General features: G+C 31.8%; 1 protein-coding gene across 2 annotated transcripts in view; it reads left to right on the forward strand.

Annotated features, from left to right (window-relative positions):
• The window catches only part of TMEM131 (transmembrane protein 131), a 221,311-nt gene that overhangs the window by 127,132 nt on the left and 67,894 nt on the right, over nucleotides 1-26,285 (forward strand). For both annotated transcript variants that reach the window (XM_051984665.1, XM_051984666.1), the window contains 4 exons: nucleotides 2,045-2,113; nucleotides 12,194-12,317; nucleotides 14,012-14,128; nucleotides 20,557-20,679. In XM_051984665.1, coding sequence (XP_051840625.1) covers nucleotides 2,045-2,113; nucleotides 12,194-12,317; nucleotides 14,012-14,128; nucleotides 20,557-20,679 — 433 coding nt within the window. The remainder of the gene's footprint in view (nucleotides 1-2,044; nucleotides 2,114-12,193; nucleotides 12,318-14,011; nucleotides 14,129-20,556; nucleotides 20,680-26,285) is intronic.

Below are 26,285 nucleotides of genomic sequence, written 5' to 3' on the forward strand. Positions count from 1 at the left end.
GATTTAATATCTGTTGATGAGTTTTGTGATATTGAGCTTTTCCTGAAAGGAGGGGATGGGAGGAAAGGAGAATGATGACGGTAAAATCAATCATATCCAAAGAATACAGCTATTTTATATGATTTAAATATATATATTTATATGATATAGTACTTTAATATTTACAAAGTGCTTTGCAAATATTATTTCATTTTATAATTACAATAACCCTGGGAGGTGCTTTTATTTTTTGCATTTTACAGGTTAGGAAACTGAGACAGAGATTAAATTAAATAACCAGGGTTATAGTGTGCCTAAGGCCAGATTTGAACTCAGATTTTCCTAATTCCAGGTCTAGTGCTTACCTAATTGGCCTTTACATGAATAGATCATTAGGTATAAACACTTCTCCCATATAGTATCTAATCACTTCTGTAGAATTTTTTAAAATGAGAAGTTAGTTTACAGTGACACATATGGGATAGTTAGAAATCACTTTTTAGTGTTTTTACTAAAACCAAAACTTTCAGATCAATTAATTTTTATATGATGAAAATTATTGTCCAAAAACCCAATAGTTAGAAGCAAAGTGACATAGTGGGGACCTGGCTTTGAAGTCAATAAGAACTGGGTCCAAATCTTAATAGGAGTCTAAAAAGAAAGCTCACATAATAGATTGACATAAAATAAGATGGACACAAATAAGTTTTATTAATGTATGTGTTTACCAGAATTTCAGTTAGTAAACATAAAACAGCTATGGTAGTATTAGTTACATAAAGGGGCTCCCCAATCTCCTCACCCATCTCTATTTCTTTTCTTTATAAAGACATGTCTCAGTCCAGTGATCTCTACTACCAGGTAAATATCCCATCAGGTTGGGAGCTGTAAACCTCTTGAGCTGTGTGCATTTATATATTAGAGCCAGATCACCAATTCAGAGCTTTTTATCATTACTGAGTAAGGAAATCTTTGCTCCTGTCTTTGTGGCCAGTGTCTTTGTAGGCCTAATTCTTCAACTTGAATTTCTTTCCTATAATGTAACTTATGAAGTTCATTCTTGGAGATTCTATCTGTGTCATTTTCTCTGTTCTGTGTTGTCCATGGTCTCCTACAAAATGCTACCTCTGACCCAAGGGGCCTTATGACTCTGGACAAGAAATCTATCCTTTCATTATTCCAGGTAACTTCAGAATAATAACTCATAGTCATTGGTAGAGAGATTTTTACTTACTAAGAATTTCTCTAACTAACGAAATGATCTGGTTTTTCTCCCTCCAAAAAAATCAAACAGCACCAACTGTATTCTTTGGATAGTAGTGTGTAATTTTTGGTAATATGTCATTTTTAAATCTATATTCTTATCTATAACTGAAATAACCTTTACTTAATGTAAAGTCATATTTGCTCTTTTCCATACATATCCACACAAATCAGAGAAACTGTTTCTATTTTATTAGCAAAATAAAGCTTAGCATTAATTGTTTCTCTTTAAAGTCATGTACTAAAAATCTCTGCTTTTCTTAAGGAAATTTCTTGGGCTGGAGCGGGTGGTGGGAGAGGGAGGGAGACTACAGAAGAAAATAGAACAAAAGCTAGAATCATAGACAAGACAAATTTGAAAGTTATTTATTGGATTTATCATACTCTAAGAGAAATTCAAGTTGTGTAGAGAGATTGCACTTGCATGTAGAATCTTTTTCGTATGTGGAAATATCCCTTTTATTTAGTCCTTGTTAAGAGTCTTTTTATAAAATATAATTTGAGGGAAAGGAAAGCTACTGCTTATCTAGCTTGGATTGGGGCAGAATTCTTAACCTAATTTATGTCATAGACTTCTTTGACAGTTTGATAAAGCTTAAGGATTTCTTAGAATAATGTTTTTTTAATGCATTAAACAAACTATAAATGATTACAAAAGAAACAGATTATATTTAAATAAAGTTATCAAATTATTTAAAAAACAAACAAACAAATAATTCCTGCCCCTCACCTAGATTAAGAGCATTTAGATTAGGGAAATGTATGCTTTGGAAACTGATTGTATTGTTTTTACTATTTACAGTGTATCCCTATACCGGGGGAACTGCAGACCTATTCGATTTGAGCCACCAATGCTGGATTTCCATGAACAGTAAGTTTAAAGATTTTATGTTTTGTTTTCTTAAGAAATAGTGTTTTATTCATTTATGCTATCTTTTTTCTATTCAAGTATCTAATTAATGCTTACTTTGGTTTTTTTCTTGGTGATGATGATTAGAATTAGATTTCTCAAACTGTGTTCTTTGGAACTCTGGAGCCCGATGAAGTAGTCCATAACGAAGAATGTTGTAATGACAAAATATACATATAAAAGTCATTCATTTTACTGTCTATGTCAGTTTCACGCAAGGAAAACCATAGAAAGAGAATTCACATATAGATTCAAAAAATCAGTTTCTCAGGTACAAAATGAAGGAGGCATTGTATTCATCTAAAAAAGATCCACATATTTTATTGACCTGTGAGTTAATAGGTATTTACATTATGATACAGTAGACACAAAGCTAATGAGAACTTAGGTTTCATTAAGAGAAGGATAGCTTCCAGAATGAGGGAAGTCATAGTTCAGATACATTTTGGTCAGACTACATCCGTGTTCAGAGTATATTTCATTTAGTTTGGGGTTCTATGTATTAGAAAGAAAATTGGTAAGCTGGAGAATGACTAGAAAAGAAAAGCTAGGTTAATGATGAAGGGTGTTGAAATTGTGTCATATGAAAGCTGAAGAAATTCGGAATGATTAACCCTAGAGCATAGAAGGCCAGGGTAGTGTTTTGGATATGATAGTTCTATTAAAAAAACTTTTATGTTAAAGAGGAATTAAATTTATCCTTCTTGGCCAGAATAACTGTAGATTGGGATATTGAAGAGGTAATAGAGACTCACAAGAGATCTGTAAACAGACAATCAGTGATGATCACTCAAGTAAAGGCAGAATAAAAAAAGAGAGGAACTTAATAAAAATGGCAGTGTGGTTTTATTCATATCAAATAGTTAAGAAGTACATATATATTACAATAAGTAGAGATGATGTCTGCAGTGCGCAGCTTATTCCTAGATTCCCATAGGCTAGGATTGAAGGCTGCTGATAAGAGGTTAGGCAGAATTGGAAGGTAGAGGGTAGGTGAATGAAGTGCACAAATACAGACTAGTCCTCCTCCTTCCACTGCTTGCAAGAGAAAACATAAAATAAATATAAGGTTTCAGCTTGTATTATTTTGAGTGGTACAGTTTTCTGCATTCTTACTGTTTTTTTTTATATAAAATTGCACATGAGCAAATGTAAAATTCTTGCTACATTCAAAAAGTGTTTCCTAATATAATGGTCATATTGGAACAAATTTGTGTTTTCAAATAAAGCACTATAGTGGAACTAATTATTTTTGCTTTTTTAGTTTATTGAGTAAAACATGAGAGGGTTCATTTCCTCAAGCTATTAAAAGCTTAACAACTTATTACAATTTTAATAGTTTTACAGTATGATACATTTAGGATATACAAGTAATCTAGAAAGGGATTAGGATTAATTGTTCAAAGATTATTAGAAGAAAATGGGACACTAATTTTATTCTGTATCATCTGTAAGATCATAGAATTTTATCCTGGAATGGACATTAGAGATACTAATTCAACCCTTTGATTTTCAGAGTTAGATGAAACAAGACCCAATGATTTCCAGTATGTTACTCAAGTTTATATAGGTACAGTAGAAGAGCCCAAATTTGAAGCAAGGCTTCTAACACTGTTTTTTGTTTTTTGTTTTTTGTTTTGTTTTTTTGTAGAACTGACATTGATATGATTCTTACCTATGATGCAAGGACACTCACATTTATATCCCCAATCAGCCCCACCTCCTTTGAGAGGTAGCATGACAGTGAAAAGAACAAGTCTTTTAGACATACTTAGTACTTCATTGATCTTTTAACCTCTTGGCCTTAGTTCCTTCTCTATAAAATAAGAATATTGAACTGAGAAGACTGCTGAGGTCTCTTCCTACTCTGAATGAATTTGCACTAGGAATTTGAGGATTTCTCAGCAATAATAAATAAATAATGAATACTTAAGTTAGTAACAAAATCACTTAATTATGTCAATATATGCAGAAAAAGTCTTTGACAAAATATAATATTTATATTATATTTTAAACAGTTATAACAAAAACAGGGGAAAATGAAGTTCCATTTATCTGAAGTATCTGGAAATTAACCTCCTAAAATAGACAAATATTAAATATAAATACAAAACAATGCTTAAAGAATTAAATTATCTAAATAATTGGAGAGAGAACTGGTATTCATGGTAAGGATATGTCAGTTTAGTAAAAAGAATGAGAGACTCAAATTATATTCCTAATTTGGTGTTATACTAATCAGATGCCCAACGGGGCATTTTATAGAATCAAACAATTGTCAAAGCATTTATAAAGTACTTACCTGTATTGTACACACTATTATGGCACTAGGGTTACAGAGGCATTGAAACAGTACTTGCTGTCAGAGAGCTTAGAGTAAGAGAATTCATTCTGTTCGAGGATCAAAAAAATCAAGGAATGAAATTTAAAGTAGGAAGGGAGACAGTATGGCACATCCATCCATCTTTATGTACCCCATCACCCCTACCAAAGAAGTAATTATTAAAATTACCTGCTACTGGTTAAGAAGTAGAAACATGGTTAAGTTCAACTAGAAAAAGCAAGACCTAGTGGCAGAGTCTTACCACATTCTACTTTATGGTAAACTCAACAATGCAAATGCACTTTTTATTTAATATAACTGCTAAGAAAAACAAAAAGCATGCTTGCAAAAAAAAAAAATGTTATCCACTCTTGCCAAAGACAACCTGTCTACATACATTCTTGATCCCATCTTTTTCTGGCTTCTTTAGCAGATTGCTAGAGGTTGCTTATTCATCTTTCTATTCTCTCATCTTCAACCTCTCTCTATCTACTACTGGTTCCTTCCCTGCTGCCTTCCTAAAATTTACTACCATCCTCAGTCCTGTATCCTTCCTCTCTTTCTCAGCTAGACTTCTAGAAATAAATATTTATATCTACAGTCCCCATTTCCTCTCCTCCAATTTACTACTTAGTCCTTTGCACATCATATAACTGAAATTTCTTCCTTAATCACCAAATCTGATAGTCTTTTATTCAGTCTTTGGCTTTCTCAAACTCGTTGTTTCATTTGACATTTGATTGATCCTCTTATTTGTCATCAATCTCCAGTCTCTCTTGACTTTTCTGTTTACTGTATCCCACCAATGATTGTTCCCCAAACTTTTCTGTTAGACTCTCTATTCTTTCCACTTCTGATGATCTTGTCAGTTATAAGACATTTAAATCAGTCCCAGATCTATATATCTAGCTCCATTCCTTCTCCCATTTCAATCTGTATGTCATGGGGATATCTCAAATTCAGCATGTCCAAATCAGAACTTTTTATTTTCCTCCAAAATCCACCATTTTTCTAGATTGCTTTGTTTCTGTGAAAAGCATCATTATTCTTCCAATTTCCCAAATCAGCATTCTTTATCCTTAACTTTACTCTTTCACTCCATTTAGCCTATCATGTATGAAATCTTGATATTTCCAGCTACACAGTTCCTTCAAATCTAGTCCTTTCTATCTTCTCACACAGTTACCACCTTCATTCAGCTCCTCATCACTTCTAGAGTATCTTTGTTGTTACAGTAGCCTCTCATCACTTCTAGACTTTACTGCCAAAATGATGTTCCTTAAAACCAAGTCTAACCATGTCACTGTCCTAGTCAAATACCTTTATTTAGCTCTTAAAAGATTTTTATAACTTATTCCCAATCTATCTTTCAAATTTCACTTGACATTTTTCTCCCTCCCATCCTTTGTGATCCAGTCAAATTAGCTTTATCTATTTTTCTCACACACTACTACAATCCTTCTCCTATGTCCATACCTGAATTGGCCCTCCCCCATGCTTGATATGCATTTTTCTCCTCACCTCTACCTCATGGGATCCTTTGTTCCTTTAAGATACAGTTCAAGTCCATGTCTGCAACTGATTTTTTGCTTAAACATGGGTATCACTTAAACCTATATAAAAATGTTCAGGGAAAAGATTCAAATTAATATAATCATCATTGGATATATAGACTCTGGCAAATGCAGTGTAACTGACTACTTCCTACAAATGTAGTAAGATCAAAAAAGTGAAGCTTGCTAAAATTTGAGGAGGCTGCCAGAAGTGGAAGGGCTACTTCAAAATTTTCTGGGTCTTAAATAGACTGATTGTTAAATGGAAGCATGGTATCATGATTGATATTCCTCTCTGGAAATTTGAGACCAGCATATATTATGTGAGCATCATTGGTGCTTCAAAATACAGAAAATTAATAAACATTTCAGGCTGGTGGTGTTAGCAAATTCATTGTTGCCATCTTAAAGAATGGGCAGAATTCCCATGACCACACACTTCTGGCCTTCTTAATAGATATGAAGTAATCAATTTTTGGTATCAAGAGAACAGATTCCACCAAGCCTTCTTAGAGATAATTTCTGAGGAAATGATCAAGGAAGTCAGTTCTTAGATTAAGAAAAGTCAATTATAACCCAGGTACAATTAGTTTTTGTGCCAGTTTCAATCTAGAATGTTGGCAGCATGTGGAATCAATTTCTAATATGGTGTGGTTCAAGGAAAGGAAAGTAATCTGTATGTAATCAAGAGAAGAGAGAAACTTGATTACAAACAATTAAAAATCTTTTTGTCTCAATAAGGTCATTGCAGCAGGAATCAAGAGAAAAATTCATATTGATGAGGGAAAATGTTTTCTTTAGTAACCAGGTCAAAATATGAAATCTAAAAATCTATAGGGAACACATAAAAATGTATAAGGTTAAGAGTCATTGCTCAGTAAGCAGATGGTGAAGGGATATAAGCAAAAAGTGGAATATAAAGTATGAACTACATTTTTTAAAAAATATTCAAATCACTAATAACTTAAATAAGATTTAAACTGTCCATCAAGAGAACTAAAATGCTAGAAAAGGAATAGTCATTGCGAAAAGGCTATTGTAAGACAGCCAAGCAAAAATTTACTCCTGGTAGACTCTATAGAGATGCTAAAAGATTCATTTTGGAAAATAATTAAAAATTATATCAATTAGAAATTATATTAATAAGTAAAGTTACTAAATATCTTTATAGACAAAAACATTTATAGTAATATTGATTGTGTTAACAAAAAATCTGGAAGTAAACTATGCCTAACAATTAAGTTATAGCTGGATAATTTATTGTAGCAAAATATTAAAGTATTGCCCTAATATGTGAATGAATAAAAACTACTACTAAAAATATCAAAAAATTTTGTATGAAGTGATAGTTAGGGAAGCAGAAACAAATGAAAAAATATATAAAATAGTTACAACAGTATATATAAAATCAGTATTGAGTAATTGTAAAACTTTAATACAATTCAGTGCCAGTGACATTAAACTGTCAGAATTAGAAAGCAAGGAAGTTAGAAAGTTAAGAACAGAATGATAACAAAAGAATTGGAAGTACCTCCCACAGATGGCCTTGCTCAAGGAATTTTGCCACCAAAAAGAAGAAAAGTATAGGTGACCGCTAAAAGGCTTGTATGATCCTCATTCAACTGATTTTTGAGAGTGATGGATTTTTGTAAAGAGGAAGCCAATAGGAAGTGATTAAAATCAGTTAAGAAAATGGGAAGACTGGAACAATATACTGTAGAAAATGGTATTAGTAATGGAATGGAATCGTTTCTCCATATAGAGGAGTTTGCTTTTGACCAGAAGGCATGCTTTTTTTTAGGTTGGCTGTATAAAAGACATATTTGTCACAGCAACAAAAATATGATAGTGAGTTGTGCTTCACAAAGTAACAATCATTTCGGAAGAAAAAAATAAGAATTTCTGTACAGTATGTCATCCTAATGTCTATCAGCTCTTCAACTCAGGCTAAAGTGCTCACCAGTCATAAAAAAGTAGCAAAAAGTAATTATGAAGTTGATAAAGGAAAGTACAAATGCTGCTGCTGCTATTATTGTTTGTCCTTAGTTCTCAAAGAGAGCCCTGGCTTGCAAATGAGTTGGATTTAAGTTAGGGAGGATCTGTGCAAGGTCACTCAGGTCACTGGCAAGATATAGATCAGAACAATAGGAAATGAACCTGGAGGCAGTGGGAGACTTTAGGGTTTTTGGTTTTTGGTTTTTTTTTAAGTTAAGGTCTTGTAAGCTGAAGTCTGAGGCAACACTTAAGAAAGAAATGAAACAAGAACAAACAACAATGTATCAGTCTGGGAAGGAAAGACCCTCAGAGTCTGGCCAGAACACAAATAAATCTAGTAATGCAGTACTGGAGACCAAGACTGCAAAAGAGAAAGGAGCAGGGTATATATCTAGTGCAAGGAGACAGTCTTATAAAGGATTGTGGATGGAGGCATTGAAGGCCAGCGAGGACAGACACTAGCATTTGGAATTGCAAGGCAGAATTACAACGGGATATGATCAGAAGAGGGAATTTCAGACTGACTGGACTTGAAAACGACATCTCTATATATATGTATGACTTCATTAAGTTAAGGAGCATGTCATGAGAAGAGTAATTGGAAAAATCAAGAGGTTTCAGTGTTCAGGGAAAGTGTGTGAAGTGTGTGTGTGTGTGTGTGTGTGTTGCATAGGTATGGGGGGGAGTGGTTTAGGTCCCCTAGTATAGGAGCAGGGGCAGGAGGTATTAAAAAGAAAGGAGTGTTCTGGAATTGGTAGACAATAGCCACTGGATTCTTGATTACATATTAAATGTAGATGAAGTGAATCTTGGAGGAGGAGAAGGTGAGTGATTATGTTGGAAGAGCCTGCAAATGGTTGTGGGGACCAAGGAATATCCCAACTTCCTTACCATGACCAGTGAGTTGAGTAAGAGGCAAAATGCAGTCAGCAACTAGAAAGAATGAGCCAGGAAAACTCAATCTTCAGGAGGGAACCAGGGTATCAGTGAGTGTAAGAAAGGAAAAGCTTTAATATAAAAATGTGTTTATCTGTAAAGTAGGCATTCCAGAGAAGTGGCGGGTAAATCTAGAATGTAGGGTTGATGGTGATGGGACTAAAGGAGCAGGTAGGAGAAAAAGAGATAAGACATATATAAGCATGAACTGATAAAGTCAGAACAATTTTCCCAAGTATTCTCTAAGAAGTAATAGTTATGAAATATATTTGTTTGTATCCATTTCATGATATTGAAGTTTTGAATCTGATATGACTACATCAGATAGCTGACCCACCTTAGTGAGAACAAGTATTGCTAAAATGTATAGCTAGGCACAATTCAATTTAACCCCAAAATAACATTATGAGTATCTATTTAGGATCACCTTCTTATTCCATAAAAGAACTTATTATTAAGTGTGATTTCTGAAACAATTTTTCTTATGGTCCTAAGTTAGCATGTTGTATTTGTACAGGAGTATCAGAAGGTTAAAAAATGCTCTAAAGTTTAAATTCCCTTCTCCTGTTTTAGCACTGCTACAATAACCATCACAGCAAAAACTAGTAATTGGTATGTTGGGTTTATAAAATGCTAAGTTTTTATCTGGTTTATTTTTATATATTATTTACATAATCCATTGCATTCTTCAGAGTCTAGATAATTATATTAACTAAGCATTTAATTTAGCTTTGTTTTTTGTTTTCTTTCCCCTCCCCTTTGTTTCTTCCCATTTACACTGTTATACTTTGTATAACTCTTTTTTTTATCTTTGTTATGCTTTGTATAACTCTTTTTTTTATCCAGCATTAGATTGTTTTGATGATTACTGTTTCAGGGTAAAATTTGAGATTTGTGCCATCTTGCATCCTCCTTTTTTTTTCATTGATTACTTTAATTACTTATAAAAAGAAAATTCAACTGAAGGAATGAAAGGCCAAGAATATTATTTTTATTGCTAAACCTCAAATGCTTTCACAAAAAGTCTCTCTTAATACATGAGCCAGAATTATTCAAGGTTCTTTGAAATATGAGAGAACTTTACTCATCCTTTTGAATATTCATTACACTTGAGGCAAAATGGGATAACAATGTGTTTGCTGTGTTATGAGAATCTACCATAGAGTGTGAGCAAAAGAAAACTTCTCTATAGATAAACTATCCAGATGATCCTTTTTGTTGATGGCATGTTAACTGGTCTAAACCCAGTAATATTTCTGAGCTTTATAGATAACTCAAAATCATAAAAAAAAAAAAAAGAGTTAATGAGATATTATTATAACTGCATACAAGGAAGACCAAGACTTAAATTTAGGGGACAACAATTTGAAAACAGAAGCAAAGCCTCAAAGAACAATGCTAATTAAACCCAAGCCTAAGGAAAATTCTTAGAACAATTAAAGAAGGAAATGAGTGGTAGGAAAAAGGGGGAAAGGAGGGATGAAGATGATGGGGGGGGGAGAAATAAAAAGAGAATTATTAATTTAATACTAAAAAATATTGAAGAAAACAATACTTAAATAACAGAGTTGGCCTGATGACACAAAAATTCACTAAAGGGAAAAAACTCCTTAGAAATTGGCCAAATGGGAAATGAAAGACCAAATTCAATGATGAAAATAATTCCTTAACAATTAAAATTGGGCAAATGGAAATAAGGACTCTATGAGACATCAAGAAAAAATAAAACAAAGTCAAACACTGGATCTTGAATACAGGGGTAGACAGATTTTTGTACATTAAAGTAAATAACAGGACATAAACTAGGATACAAGAAAGTTATCTTAATTCTAATTGGAGGAAAGTTTAGGGACTTAACAATTTGGGGGGGGTGATCAAGTTTGGGGAGTTGGAAGTGGGAAGAAAAGTGTACACTTTCGCAGTATGAAACAGGATGTCACTCAGTTCCCACAATTAGCAAGCAGATAGGATAGATGGGAAAATGAAACTTAGCTCTCAAAATATTCAGGTTTTCAAAATGAAATCAGTTTGATTTACACACTTTTCATAGTTCTCTTAATACAATGATCAAAGACAAAACGACTCATGATGCAAAATACTATCCCCCTCCAGAGAGAAAACTGATGAGCTCTGAATACAAACAAGTACATTTTCCTCGTTTCTTCATTTTTCTTGCTTTTTTCTAACATGGCTAACATAGAAATGTTTGCATGGTTTCACATGTATAATTGATAACATTTTATTTGCTTTTCTGTGAGTGGGAGAAGAATGGGACAGAATGAGAGAATTGGAACTCTATTTAAAAAAAGAAAATGTCAAACACTAAATTAAATAAATCAAAATGTGATAAAAACAAGAAATGCAAATTAATCATAACAAATTGCTAAATTAAGAGAAATAAATCTAAAGCAAAATATCTGAGTTTTAATCTCATACTCAGTAAATTGGAAAAAAATTAAAAACAGATGGAACGGTCAGTGTTTGAAGATGGGGTGCAAAAAGGCACAATAGTATATGGTTAATCAAACTATGAATTGAACTAGTCATTCTGGAAAACAATTTGGAAATATGCCAAGAAGATAATTAAAATGTCTATACTCTTTGACCCAGAGATTCCACTGTTACTCATATATCCTAAAGAGGTCAAAGGAAAAAAAAAGGTCTTCTATACATAAAAATAATCTTAGGAATACATTTCATGGTAGCATAGAACTGAAAATAAAATAGAGGTTTCTTGATTGGATAAGAAATTATGTTATGTGAATGCAACTAAATATTATTGCATCATAAAAAATGAAGAATAAAACTCATTTGGGATGTGTGGGAAGACTTATAAAATGTAATACAAAATTAAATAAACAGAACCAGTAAAAAAGTATACACAAAGTATAACAGTGTAAATGGAAAGAAACAAAGGGGAGGGGAAAGAAAACAAAAAACAAAGCTAAATTAAATGCTTAGTTAATATAATTATCTAGACTCTGAAGAAGAAATGAAAAAAATGTGCCTCCATCTCTTTGAAGAAATAGAGGTGTGCAATTCTTCATAAAATGTGGAACTTGTTAAAACCAGGAATGACATTTCAAGGGAAGAGAGGCATATGTTGCAATTGAAGGTCAAGTTAAAACAGAAACGTCCAATAATACATTTTTTTATTTTAAAGAAAGAAATACAGTGTTTGGGGAAATTTTGTGATACATTTGCCCTGTTTATCTCTCTCTTTTTTTTTAACAGACCAGTTGGGATGCCAAAAATGGAAAAAGTTTACCTTCATAACCCTAGTTCTGAAGAAACAATTACTTTAGTATCAATATCTGCTACAACATCACATTTTCATGCATCATTTTTTCAAAATAGGGTGAGTTTTTCAGGGGAGAGAGTTTGCATGTACATGTACATATATACACTTAAGTTTGAAATTTAAGTGGCAAGGTTTTGTTGATGAATAATTTAGTTTCGCTTAAATGAGTCTGTTAAAATGTTAAAGAACATTTTAAATGTAATTCTAGTATTATATTTGTTTCAACACCTAAGATGCCTAAGTCTTTCTTTAAATGCTGATTGTTTTATCCTACCCTAAAACATTGCAGTCCTGAGTAGAATCACATTTATCACTGTCAGACCTTTTCACCATTTGTAAGAATCTTTCAATTAATGTCTGAAGTATTTAGGTGAGCGCTACTGTCAACATTATTTTTAAAAATACAAATGGAAAGAATGTGGCTACATATTATGATTTTATGGTATTGATGTAGTCAGTAAAGGGGGTACCATGTACATTTGAAAGCCACTGAAAACAATAGTAGAAACTGGAAAGGATTCCTTGAAGAAATTTGGAATTCCACAAGAATATTGGGATTAAAATATTTGTATTTATAATAACTAAATTATAATAAATATAGTTGAATCCTGAAGAGCTTTTTTTAAAGGGATATTCCCAGTATAACAGCTGTGTTTCAAATGGGCAGTATCTATTTATGTATTTATGTGTCAATGATTTTACACACAAGGTAAATGTTTTGTCACTGTTCAAGTTATGTTATGATGAATTCATAGCATCTGGTTATAGTTTTATATCAAGGAAACTATCTTAGTAATATCATTTTCAATCATGACAGCTTAGGAAACAGAATTGAAAATTTCAATGATCTGTCAGGCAATAGCAAAATCAGAGAGAAGTACATTTATATAGCAATTAAAATGTGCCAGACCCTGTATTAAGTGCTTTACAAATATTAATCCCCTTTGATCTTCACAACAGATGAAGAAACAAATGAGGCAAACATTAAAAGACTTGCTCATAATTATGCAGCTAAGATGCTCAGGCAGAGTTTATTTTCCTGACTCTGGGTATAGCACTCTATTCGTTGTGCCACCTAGTATATAAAGTCTATAGAATTTAAACAGTTAATCTACCTAACAAAATAGGGAATATCAGATTTGTTAGTCTTTCTATTAAGAATGATTTAAAAAAAAAATCTGAAGACTATTTTCAAGGACTCATTAAAGAAAATTGTTTGAAAGTGCTGAAATCAGAGAATAAAGTACTATTTAATTGAAGGTACCTCCCCCTTCCCCTAGCTGTACTCCCTTGAGAAAAAGTCCTAGTTTCGCAAGTTTGACTTTTTGAGAAATATGGTTGCCAACCTCCAGAGCTCTCCCAAAGAAAAAAGAACATCTTATAGGGAACCAGAAGGAAATAGATTATGTACCAAAGAACTCCATTATTGGGCAGTTCTAAACAGTGTGGAGAGGGGCACAAGAGAAGGAATTTAAAATTCATAAGGGATGAATGATAGTCCAGTGCTTACATGCTAAAAGAAAAGAATATTATTGATCCTTTGGACTCACCTCATTTATGGAACTAGGGAGAGATAAGCTCTGGACTGGGATAATCAAATAGAAGGATTACAAAGAAGTGTCACATTTTAGAAAATTTTCATTATTAACTGTTTATGTAATCTTTTGATCAATAAGTAACTATGTTTAGTAATTTCCCCCTGTGATTTGGCTTCATTTTATTGTTATGTTTTGCTTTTTTTTTTTTTCCAGAAAATTCTTCCAGGAGGAAATACATCATTTGATGTAGTTTTTCTTGCCAGAGTAGTGGGAAATGTAGAAAATACTTTATTTATTAATACATCTAATCATGGGGTATTTACATACCAGGTAAGAATCAGATAAAAAAATTTCATATTTGTTTTTCAGAAAATGTTCCTAACCCATAAGTCCTACTTAGACTTATCTGGATGAATTATTTTAAGATTTTTAAGGTAGTTAAGACACCTTCCTTTGTTTGATAGATATTTACTCCCCCCAAAAAAATCTTATTTTATTTATAAGCAAATGCATGAAAACATAAACCTAATGATTAATGATTATATTTTTAAATATAAGGAGACTTAATGTTAGATATCAGAAAATAAATTAAAAGATTAAGAAACAGACTGGGTAAAAAATCAACCCCGTACAAGAAACACATTTTAGGCATAATGATTTCTTTTTGGTCAGGCACATTGTGGAAATTTGTTTTGTGTAACTTTGCACATTTGTCACAAAGGTTTTCTTTTAATTTTCTCTCAATTGGGAGGGAAGTAGAATGGTGAAAGAGGGATACTTAGGAGTAATGTTGACCTAAAAAAAAAAAAGGAATGGAAGGTCATAATAACATGGTTTTTGAAATGCATAGAAGAAAACATAAAGAAAACTAAAAGAAATTACTCATAAAAAGAATGTGATGGTGATTTTTTTAATACTCAAAAGGAAAAGCAAGCAATTAAAGATTTGATCCTCAAAAAAGATAGAAAAAATAAAATATATGATCATAAGGAAATTTTCAGAATAAAAGTACTTAATAAAATGAAAATGGGTGGGGTTGCTATAGAATCAAGATGGCAGACTGAGAATCAGAATTTTTACTTAGCTCTTATAATACTTGCACAACAATCTTGAAAAGGCACCAAACTGAATTCTGGTCCAAAAATCCAAGTGAGTCATTTTTCCAGGGCAACTTAAGAATGACACTAGGTATGGATTAGCCAGGATTACCCTACAATGGTAAAAGCAGGAACATTACTGGAAACATTCCGGTATCAAGGAACCAAAAGGAGATAGAACAAAATCCTAGTGGACCTCTGAAATAATTCTGGGAGTAGTTATAAGTTTCTTATGGAGAGTCAACAGAAAAACTAATTAAAATAATTAACAACTCACAGTTTCAGGATATGAAATAAACCCACACAAATCACCAGCATTCATATATGTAACAACAAAACCTAATAAGAAAAGTTAGATAAATTCCATTTAAAATCATGACAGAGAATAGAAAATGCAGAGAGACACGCACAAGAAATGACTGAACATAATTACAAAACATTTCATATAAATAAAGACAAGTCTAAGTAACTAGAGAAAAATATAGCTTATAGATAGTTCAACCAGACAGTTATAGATAGTTCTGCTTACATTAATTTACTTATTCAGTGACATACCAAATTAATAGTTAACTTTATAGAAATATTCCATTGGAAAAAAATCATAAAATTCATCTAGAGGAACAGAAAGTTTTCAAAGGAATGGGGAGGGAGGGAGAAGAAGTAAGATTTCAAAACTGTTCTACAAATCTATAATCATCAAATCAACTAGGTTACTGGATAAGAAATAGAGGTTAATCAGTGAAACGAATTAGATAATAAAATGTAAAAGCAAATGTGCACCTTAGCTTAATGCTATATAAAGAAACCCAAAGACGCCAGTTATTTATTGGGGCAAAGACTAGGATAAAAACAATTGGAAAAACTGGAAAATATTCTCAGAGAAACTAGATATAGAACTACTTTTCATACTGTATATAAAGATAAATTCAAAATGGATATGTGATTTAGACATAAAAGATATAGGCAAAAAATTCCTAATCATTAAAAGAGAGGTTCATAGAAAATAAAATAAAAACGTTTTGCAGCCCCCCACCCAAAAACAACAACAACAACTACCATGTAGCCAAAATTTAAATAAAAACAGGCAAGTTGGGATGAGGGAGTAAAGTGTTTGTAACAAGTTTCTCATCATGATAGAGCCCACTTCTCGATTTTAATAGGGAACTGGATGAAATTTTAAAGAATAAGTGCTACATTCAGTTGATAAATGGTCAAAAGATATGATCTGGCATTCTTCAAAGAAAGAAACCTAAGCTATCAATAGTCATGTGAGAGGAAAATGCTCTAAATTACTAATAATTGAAGAAATGCAAATTAAAATAATTGTAAAGTACCACCTAACAGCCATAATATTGGCTAAGAAGATAAAAGAGGAAGAAATTCTTAAAGTGATGTAGGGATAGAGGTAATCAATCATCAATTAGGGATTTAAAATATTTGAATGTGATAAAATATTCCTGTGCTGTAAGAAATGAAGATTGGGGTGATTTCAGATGAGAAGATTCATGAAATAATGCAAAATGAAGTGAGCAGAGCAAGCATAATATATAATGTAACATATATAATATGTAATGTAATGTTGATTAAAGATAATCAACTCTGAAAGACTTAGTAAGTCTGACCAACTACAATTTCAAAGAGCTTGTCATAAAAACATTAATTATCTTCAGAGAGAGGATTTGAATTGAATTTTTTAAATTGAATTGAAGCATTTCTTATTCTTTGTTTCTTGATTTTTTTCCCCCCATAGGACACGGTTAATGCAAAAATTTGTTTTATATGCCTATACATTTATAACAGATTGTATTTTTCTTCACTTATCAGTGGGTGGGAAGGGAAAGGGAATATGGATGTTAAAATAAAATTTAATTTAAAATTTTTAATTAAAAAAGTAGAATGAAAAGGAGATATCAACAACATTTACTATCATTCAGGTGAATTTAGAAGAACATGAATTTCAGTAATGCTGCCAGCCAAAGCCAAAATGAAAATTGATAAGCTCAAGATAAAGAAATTAAATGATGAAATAATGAAAATTAGGTTATGTATAAGGATGTCATAGATAATCCATCAATGTCAAATATTAAGCATATATACATAAAATGGGATAGCAGTGATAAAGTCATGAAGAAAAGCTGACTGAATTTCAGAACAAAATTTTTAACATAATTATAGATCATTTTAATATCCTTCCCTCCAGTTGGACAAATCTAACAAAGATAAACAAAAAGAATTAACTAAAGAGTAGTAGAATTTGTATCTGAAAGAAATTATAGTTTTTTAAATGGGAATATTAAGAATAGAAATATTTCTCAATATGACATGCAACCTTTTAAAAGTAGAACATGTATTAGGAGAAACTATAAACATAATAAAGCAGAAGTACTAAACAGACTAGTCAGACCAAAGCATGGTAAAAATTTTAATAAATAACGGGAGCTTAAGCAAAAAGATTTAAACCTAGGTAAATAGTTATTAGTATGTGAATAGTAATGATAGTTGTACAGTTTGTATAGTATACAAGATTTCTGTAATGCAGCTGACAAAGTCTTCAGAGGGAAAATCATTTTTGAAAATTTATATTAACAATTTTAAAAAGATATTAAGAAATTAACTCTTTTACAAAATAATACCTTTTCAGAGTTGAAAAGCTAAAATTCCATGAATTCAATTCTAAAGTCAATTCCATGGATTAGTTAATTTTTAAATAGTTTTATGTAAAAATAAATGAATTATCACGATAATAGGAAATACTGAATATGATTTAGAAAAACATGAGAAATAAGCAAAAGCACAGAAACACACAGTGTTTATAACATTGCAGATTGAAAGAAATTAAAGGAGCACTGACTATTATAATTAAAAGTAGTCAGATTTGAAAGAATGAAAAGATATACTTCACCCTCTTTACAGAGGTGGAGGACTAGATTTGAAATACACTTAATTTTCAGACTTAATTGATATGGTAGTTAATTTTGCCCAGCTTTTTTTCCTCTTAGTTTTTGTTATAAGGGGTAGTTCTCTGAATAGAACAAGAAGGAGTGATATATTTAGAAATCAAAGTAATGCAAAAAAAAAAAAAAACTATGGATGAATAAAAATGTTTACATCATATTGATAATATATTGGGAAGGACTTTTCAAAGATACTTATGGTTTATCTGTTTTAAAGCAAATAAAGACTTTAGTATATAAATCTAAGTCTTGCTCTTTCAGGTTTGTACAAGCTGCTTTAAGGCTAGCCAAGTTCTTAATTTGATGATTATTAATTTTTATATTTAATTTGAGTGCCCAAACACTTGGCAGATTCTTATTTCATACTTATTGTCTTTGCAAAAACCTCTTTTTAGTATTAATCAGTTCTACCTTGGAGATGGAAAAGTCTATTTAAATTGTTTTAGGATAGGTCTCCTATTTCAAACTTAATATTATATCATATAGTTATATATCATAATAATAATATAACAGCATATAGGCATAATCTCAAGTTCAGTTATAAATAAAGTAAATATCAATAAACCATATCACATGAATTTTTAAATTTCCCAGTGAATATAAAAATTATATTTGCACTATACTAAGGTTTAAATGTGTGATACTGTTCAATTTTAAAAATGTATATTAATTTTAAAATGCCAAAAGTGTTGCTTACAGCAATGATGCTTAATGCTTCTCAGAAACCAGAAATCTTTGACCTCTTTTGTTCCCTTTGACTAAGAAGCTCCCTAAAAAGTCCATATCAAACATTAAAAATTATTCTATGAGTGGAGAGAGAGCAGAACAGGCTGGGGAGAGGAGGGTTTTGATTGAGGGCTGAGTCAAAATCATTGGGGAAACATAATGATGCATCCCCTGAAGTTTGTACTACAAAAACCATTGGGTAAAGCTGGAATTTTGGGACCGAATAGGATTAGCAGTGACTAGCATCAGATAAGGAGTATACTTATTGCAGAAGATTATTTTCTATTCATCAGCACAGAAAAAAAACTCTGGTTATCAATAAATATAAATTGGCCACATAAAAAAATTATCCTAGATTCAGCAAGTCATATTTTTTTTTTTTGTTGGTGCAGAATCTTACTTCAGTGTTGATGGCTGCTATTGATAAAGGTAGTGATTACTGAAGTTTGAGGTGCCTGTGACAGTTTCTTAAAATAGATGACAACGAATTTGTCTCATTGATTGACTTTTCCTTTCACTTCAACAGTTAAAAACCATTGTCGGGTTATTAATTGTCCTAATTTGAATATTATGTCTCTGGGAATATGTCTTCTGGAGCAGTCAGAACATAAACAACATTTATTGGTTAAGTTCATAATTTTATATGGGCACAGTTCATTGTTCTCTAGAAAAGTTATAATACTACCATCAAGATCTCTGATTATAGATGAGTATAACAGATGAAAAGTTTGAAATAGCGAGAATTACCAAAATGTATCAGAGATGTGATGTGAGCCCATGTTGTTGTAAAAATGGCACCTATAGACTTGTTCAGTAGTATTGCCACAAACCTTCAATCTGTAAAAAACACAATTTTCTGTGAAGTGCAATAAATAAAGTATGCCTTTAAACAAGCACAATGTTAGACTGGTGTGGTGTGAGCTTAGGCAAGACTTTTTAAATGTGTTTGTTTATTCTTTTATTTCTTCCATTAATATCATATAATTGTCAACATTTACCATAGCGTTATACAGATAATAGGCATTAAAATATTTGTTAAATGGAAAGAAGGAGCTAGTTTGCCTTATGACCAATATTCTTCCCTCCTCAATCCCACGCAAAACCAAAAAAAACACATCGATCTACTTTAACTTACCTTAGGAGCAGATATTTGAGTGGTTTCCTGACCCCAGTACTATTTCACACAGGGATAACTTGGGACCAGCTTTTTAGTTACGGATTGCTTCACTCTAGAATATGCTTAAGGAATTTGCCAAAGTGCAAGCATAAAGATTTGGAGATAATTACTGTTTCATTTTTGTGACTTCAATGATATTAACTAATAGAGTCTATAGTCACCAAGCATTTATGAAGCCTATACTATGTGCCATATACTATACTAAGAACTGGTAATTTAAAGAAAGCCTTCATTCAAACTTGGGTGTTGGGAGACAACAAACAACTGTGATGCATACAAGATAGTGTCATTTATTTCTTATTAATAGTATAATAAAAATTACAGCACAGAAAATGTATTTGCTATATTGTGTGTGTGTTGGGGGAGGGGGGGAGTGTTTAAAGAAAGTAAAGTGTTTAAAAGTAAAAAGAAAGTAAAGTGTTTAAACTAATGAGATTTTCCCAAAATTAAAATGATTGTTTCCTTAAAGATTAATTATAGTTATAGTTATTAGGAAGACCTGTCATTTCAGTGATATGAGGTACTTCAGTAAGTGGAAATTCCCTTTGAAAAGTTACCACCTTAACTGTAAATGTCAGTCAATAAGTATTTACTAATCACCTACTATATATCAGATTCTCAACACTTAACAGTGGTCAGAGTGACTTGTCCTAGGGTCATACAACTGGTATGTGTTAGAAAAGGGACATGAAACCAGCTCTTCCTGGCTCTGAAACTAGCTACTTTCATTTCAGTCTCAGTTCTAGATAGATTCAAATATTAAATATATAGCTTAAATGCATCTCTTATTTTTCTTTGAAACAGGTATTTGGTGTTGGTGTTCCAAACCCATATAGATTGCGCCCATTTATTGGGGCCAGAGTTCCTGTAAATAGCAGTTTTTCTCCTATAATCAATATACACAATCCTCACAGTGAACCTTTACAGGTGAGTGTATTTTGATAATTTAGATGATCTTACTGAAGCTCACATGTAAGAAATCACTTGAAAACTCAGTTACTGAAGGATTAAAGAAATTAACTCCAAAATTCAGTTACTTTCAGGTTGGAGAGTAGGGATAGAGTTTTTTTTTAAACTGTATTTTTTGAATTGAAAATATTGCATTTCAGCTTATTTGGATTTGGGGTCTTCTCCCATTCCAGATGTTTCATTATAAATGTTTTAAGAGTCAGTATTTTTATAGATCTATTTTTGCCACATATTTACTTTTGAAACAACTCCAAAAACTGCTTAGGTCGATAGCATAAAATACTTCAAATACTTTGTTTTGAGAGTGGTCTGTTTTCTACCATACAAGAGTTCTTCCTTTTTGGGCTAATGTCTTAAGTTTTTTCTATCCCCATGTAAATGTAAAGCAAAGCATCCCTTATAATTGAGACAAGTGGCAATATGGTAAATTAAGCCATATAGCTTTCTAGGACTAAGATTTCGTTACTCTATGAGTATGTTTTTGATAAATAACATATAATTCCAATTTCTTATTTCAATGATCTTTCACTGTGTTACTTAGAAATAAAACATAAGTTATGGGAAAATATATACCACATTTTCCTTCATTCAGTACTGGAGCAGAGATAAGAGTTACTACTATCTCCAAGCATTTCCATTTTGGCCAGTTTTAAACTTGTGAAACACACTCAGCCCACAACCCTTAACTTTTATACTATTGTGGCTCATTATCATTAGCCTTCCTTTTTGTGCACTCTTTGAACATGAGAGTTACTGGTACTTTCTCCTGATACTTCAGAAGTTCTTAAACCAAAACAGAAGACCATTTCTTGTTTCCAGATAGGACACTGATTATTAAGGTATTATGATATACAGCATGTCAGTAACCCTCAGGATAAGTTTCAAGGACTCAATATGGATTCAAATCTGTTTTATTAAAGTCTAGAGATTCAGTTACAAGTGGCTTGGGAACCTTCATTTAATATACTGGAGCCAAGGATCACAACAGCCTACATTGCTTATGTAATAAATGGTATCTGGTGCCACCATTTTTGGCTGGCTGCAAAAACGATTTAGAAGCTAAAATATTGTTTCTCTACACAGAACCTTGTACTAGAAGTAGTACTAATTAGCAAAATGGTACAGGAAAATAAGGAAAATACGAAGTATCTGACTATTCTATATCTCAAATATTCAGTCCCTGAGTAGTGAGTAATTAATTATCTAGAATAATTCAGAATTATTTTCCAAGTTATCAGTTGTGAAGATTTTTCCCAACTTACCAATATTGACAAGGAAGATTCTGACAGATGATGCCATAATGACTAGCACAATAATAGCCACTTAATAAAAACTTTAATTTCTTTGTTAAATAAATGCCACTTGTTAAAGTTTAGCCAACATCTTTCATAATACAAAATGAAGCAAGGAAGATATAATAAACTTTTTTCCCTCCTATCATTCCTAATGATAAATTGATGTCATTTTGCCTGCTTAGGTAATAGAATATCCTGGCTAGCTTCTGTGACAGATCTTCAGAGAAACCCCACCAACATACAACTGTTATTTTCCCCCTAACTATTTTCAGAAAGGCTCACAGTCAAAGAGATGCCAAAGCATGAGCAGAAGCTGTTGCACATTGCAGAGGAGTAATATTACATACATCTGAACTTATGTTTTTCCCCCCTTCCATCACTACCACTGTCACTATTAGGAAAAACAAACAATGAAATATCTTCTTCTGGCAGATATTTATAAAAGGAATTAACTTCTATTTTACATATATGTGTATGTGTACATTTATGTTCATTTACATTGCATACCTTATATTGTGCATGCATATATAACATGTGTCACCTTAGTTGCTTGTTGCTCTTTTCCCCAAAAAAACTCTTTACTTATCCAAATATCATCTAAAGCAAACTTATTTTCTTAAAATTTAATAAACTGTTCCTTTTTATTTGCTTTGTTAGTATTCACTTTGTGTGCAAGTTATACAAATACTATATGCAAGAATTTAATCTAATCTAATGGATTTAAAGTGAACTTTCCAAAAGCACATAGAAAATAATATGGAGAATGATGACTTGTGCCTTCATAAAATCAAAATTTAAAATTTTCAGCTGTAAGATATTCCCAACTTAAAACATCAACATTATGCTATGCTATGTGGATATTCTTAAATTCCTGTAAATTTAAGGAAGCATAAGGGAGGAGGGGGGGAAAATCATTCTTATTCTAAGATAATTTAGATAAACATAGATAGCAGTTATCAAAATGAATAATGTATTGTTGTCTCAATTCCAACATAGACTTCTCTATAAACTTGCTTAAAATGCAATTTTGCTTTTCTCTTCTTTAACATATTATTTTTAATTTAATTTTTTACCAAAAAAAATTGTGTTTCCATATATAGTTATTTCTGCTATAAATTGACAATTATATTACAAAAAAATTATTCTACTAGGTAAAAAGCACAATATAAATTACAAGGATTATGGGCAAAATGGAGCTAGGGACATTGCATTTAGGAACTTTATTAATGACTCAAAAAAAGGAAATTAGCAATTAGGAATTTAATAAAGATGGTAGTATAGTGTTGTTCTATGTGTTAAATGGTTAAGAAATACATAAACACTACAATTAATAGTGACAGTATCCTTGGCCTCAGGTTGCTGATTAACCTGCACGCCATTTGCCACAAAGCCTGGACTATCAAAGTCTATTGATTCAAGACATGATAGGTCAACTGACAGATCTCTGGGGCCTTGAGGGAAATGGGAGCTTATGGGAAGGTTAGAGTAACCTTCAGCCATCTATATCTCTGTACTATTACTATTACTACTACTTACTACTACTACATCTACTACACCTACTATATCAAAAGATATTCAAGATATGGCACTTTAAATGGAATAAGACCTGAAGTTTCTATAAGTAGGAGTCAGAAGGGTGATAACTTGTAGATGTTTATTATGAAATTATGCAGTATTCTGTGTTCTCTCACTTTATCTCAAAAAAGAAAATTGCGTATAATCAGACATAAAATTTGAATTTCGCTCAGATTGTTCCCTACCATATCAATCAGGTTGGAATAGATTTGCTTTTTCAAAACAAATGATTACAGCAATGACTGAACACAGAATAGCAAATACTACAAAATATCAAAAGAGGATTACCTGTGACTCTCCATTTCATATTCTTGCTTTTTTTTAGAAATATATATAATAATTCCACACATTGTTTTCAAAACTATCCTGCTTGTTTATGCTACCTTCTGAATTTCTTTTTGTTCAGTTCTGTCCATTTTTCTTAGCATTATCATTGTTAACTCCCCTCTTCACCAAATTCTTCTCCCAAATTAAAACCTAGTGAAAAGAGGAGAAGAGAGAGAGCACCTTGTAATAAAATAAGCATATTCAACCAAATAGAATCCGCATAATGGTCCTATCCAAAAATGTTTACCTCTTTCTGCACTTTGAATTCACCAACCCTCTTTCAGGATATAGGTTACATGCTTCATCACTTTCCTCTAGAGATATGGTTGGTCATTGAATAGATAAGATTCTTAAGTCTTTCAGAGTTATTTGAATTAATTCTTTTTTTTTTTTTTTGCTGAGGCACAGTTACACAGCCAGGAAGTGTTAAGTGTCTGAGGTCAGATTTGAACTAAGGTCTTCCTGATTTCAGGGCTGGTGCTCTATCCACTGCACCACCTAGCTGCACCTTGAATTAAAATTTTGTTGTATATATAATATTCCATTATGAGATAGAGCAAATTTCTACCCTCTTATTCTTCCTTTTCTGTATTGTTAGTCCTTTTTACTTTCCCTTTTATTTCTTCTTAAAACCCTAATAGAACTGGTCTTCTAGTTCATCTACCAAGACTTCTGTTTTCTTATTTAGCTTTTTCATACCCTTTGAAAGAATTAGGGTTTTGAAGGAACATTTGTTGGGAGGGAGTTTTTTTCCCCTATCATACAGATCCTTTAAATTGAGTAAATAAACTTATATTTTTAGGTTTTGACTATTTGCATTTCTGAATTTTTCAATTCTAATCTTCATCAGAAATGCTTGAATGTACTCTATTCCATTAAAGCTTACTCTTTTCCCTGTAGGATTATACTTGACTTTTCAGGGTAAGCTATTCTTAGTTGTATGCTTTTATCTTTTGCATTTTGAAATACTTGAAATTTAAGGTTCCTAATCAATTTTCCACAAAAAATGTGAAAATACTATTCTTTAATCCACATTCAGTCTCCATAATTTTCTCTCTAGATGTAGATGGCTCTCTCCATCACAAGTCTATTAGAATTGTCCTGAATCAATGTCCTTGGAATGTCAGGACATTCAGGAAGGAATGTCAATGAAATGTCCTGAATCATTTCATTGTTGAAAAGAGCCAAGTCCATCACAGCTGATCATCACATAATCTTGTTGCTGTGTACAATGTTTTCTTGGTTCTGCTCGTTTCACTCAGCATCTATTCATGTAAGTCTCTCTAGGTCTTTCTGAAATCATCCTGCTGATAGTTTCCTATAAAACAATAGTATTCCATAACATTCATATACAATAACTTATTCATCCATTCTCCACTTGATGGGCATCCACTCAGTTCCAGTTCCTCCCACTACAAAAAGGTCTGCCACAGATATTTTTTGCACATATAAGTCCTTTTGGATCATGCTTTTATAGTCATCTTCTATAACTTGTTATAAGATGTTTTAGTCTTCTTTACATAGAGTTTTTAAATTCTGAGTTGGTTGCTGAGCTCCCATATAGTCACATTGCCATTTTTAGACAAATAAGTTTTCTTTTCTGTAGAATTTCATCCTTGTACATCTTTCATTATTTCTGGGCTCACTTCCCTTACAATATTTTACTCTATTTTTGTCTATCTAAATATGCTTTATGAGGAAAGAGAACTGTTAATTAAGAAAATTAGTTAAGGAAGGACAGCCAAACTTCCAATACAGAAGTCTGTGCTGGGGTGACTATTTTGGAGGCAATTGTATAAGTTTCAAGATTTCTCAAAAAGGAGAAAAAAAATTACATAAAAATGGAATAGGCTATTAAGTGATCAAATGACATCATAGAGTCAATTCATAATTTCATTGCAGATAATGATAATTATTATGAGATAATCATGATAAAAATGAGACAACATACCAAAATTTGTGGGATGCAACAAAGCAAAAATTCATAGAAAATGTATCTCCAAATGCATTCATTAATAAAAGAGAGCATCAGCAGATAAATGAATTGAGCATGCAATTAAAATATTTCCTAAACCAACAAAATAAAAATCCCTTAATACCAAAACTGAAATCCTGAGAATTAAAAGTAAAATTAATAAAATTAACAATTAAAAAGTTTTGTTTATTTAAAAAAGAATAAATGGATAAACCACTGGATAATTTAATTTTTAAAAATTAAAGAATACTAAAATATTGAATTCCCACCCAATGAAGATAAAATAAAAATAATTGTTAGAGCTATTTTGCCCAACTAGGTACTAATAAAGCTGACAGTCTAAATGAGATAGATGAATATTATTAAAAATATAAATTACCCAAATTAAGAGA

Source organism: Antechinus flavipes, chromosome 3, assembly GCF_016432865.1.
Source record: "Antechinus flavipes isolate AdamAnt ecotype Samford, QLD, Australia chromosome 3, AdamAnt_v2, whole genome shotgun sequence".
In the NCBI taxonomy this organism is placed as follows: domain Eukaryota; kingdom Metazoa; phylum Chordata; class Mammalia; order Dasyuromorphia; family Dasyuridae; genus Antechinus; species Antechinus flavipes.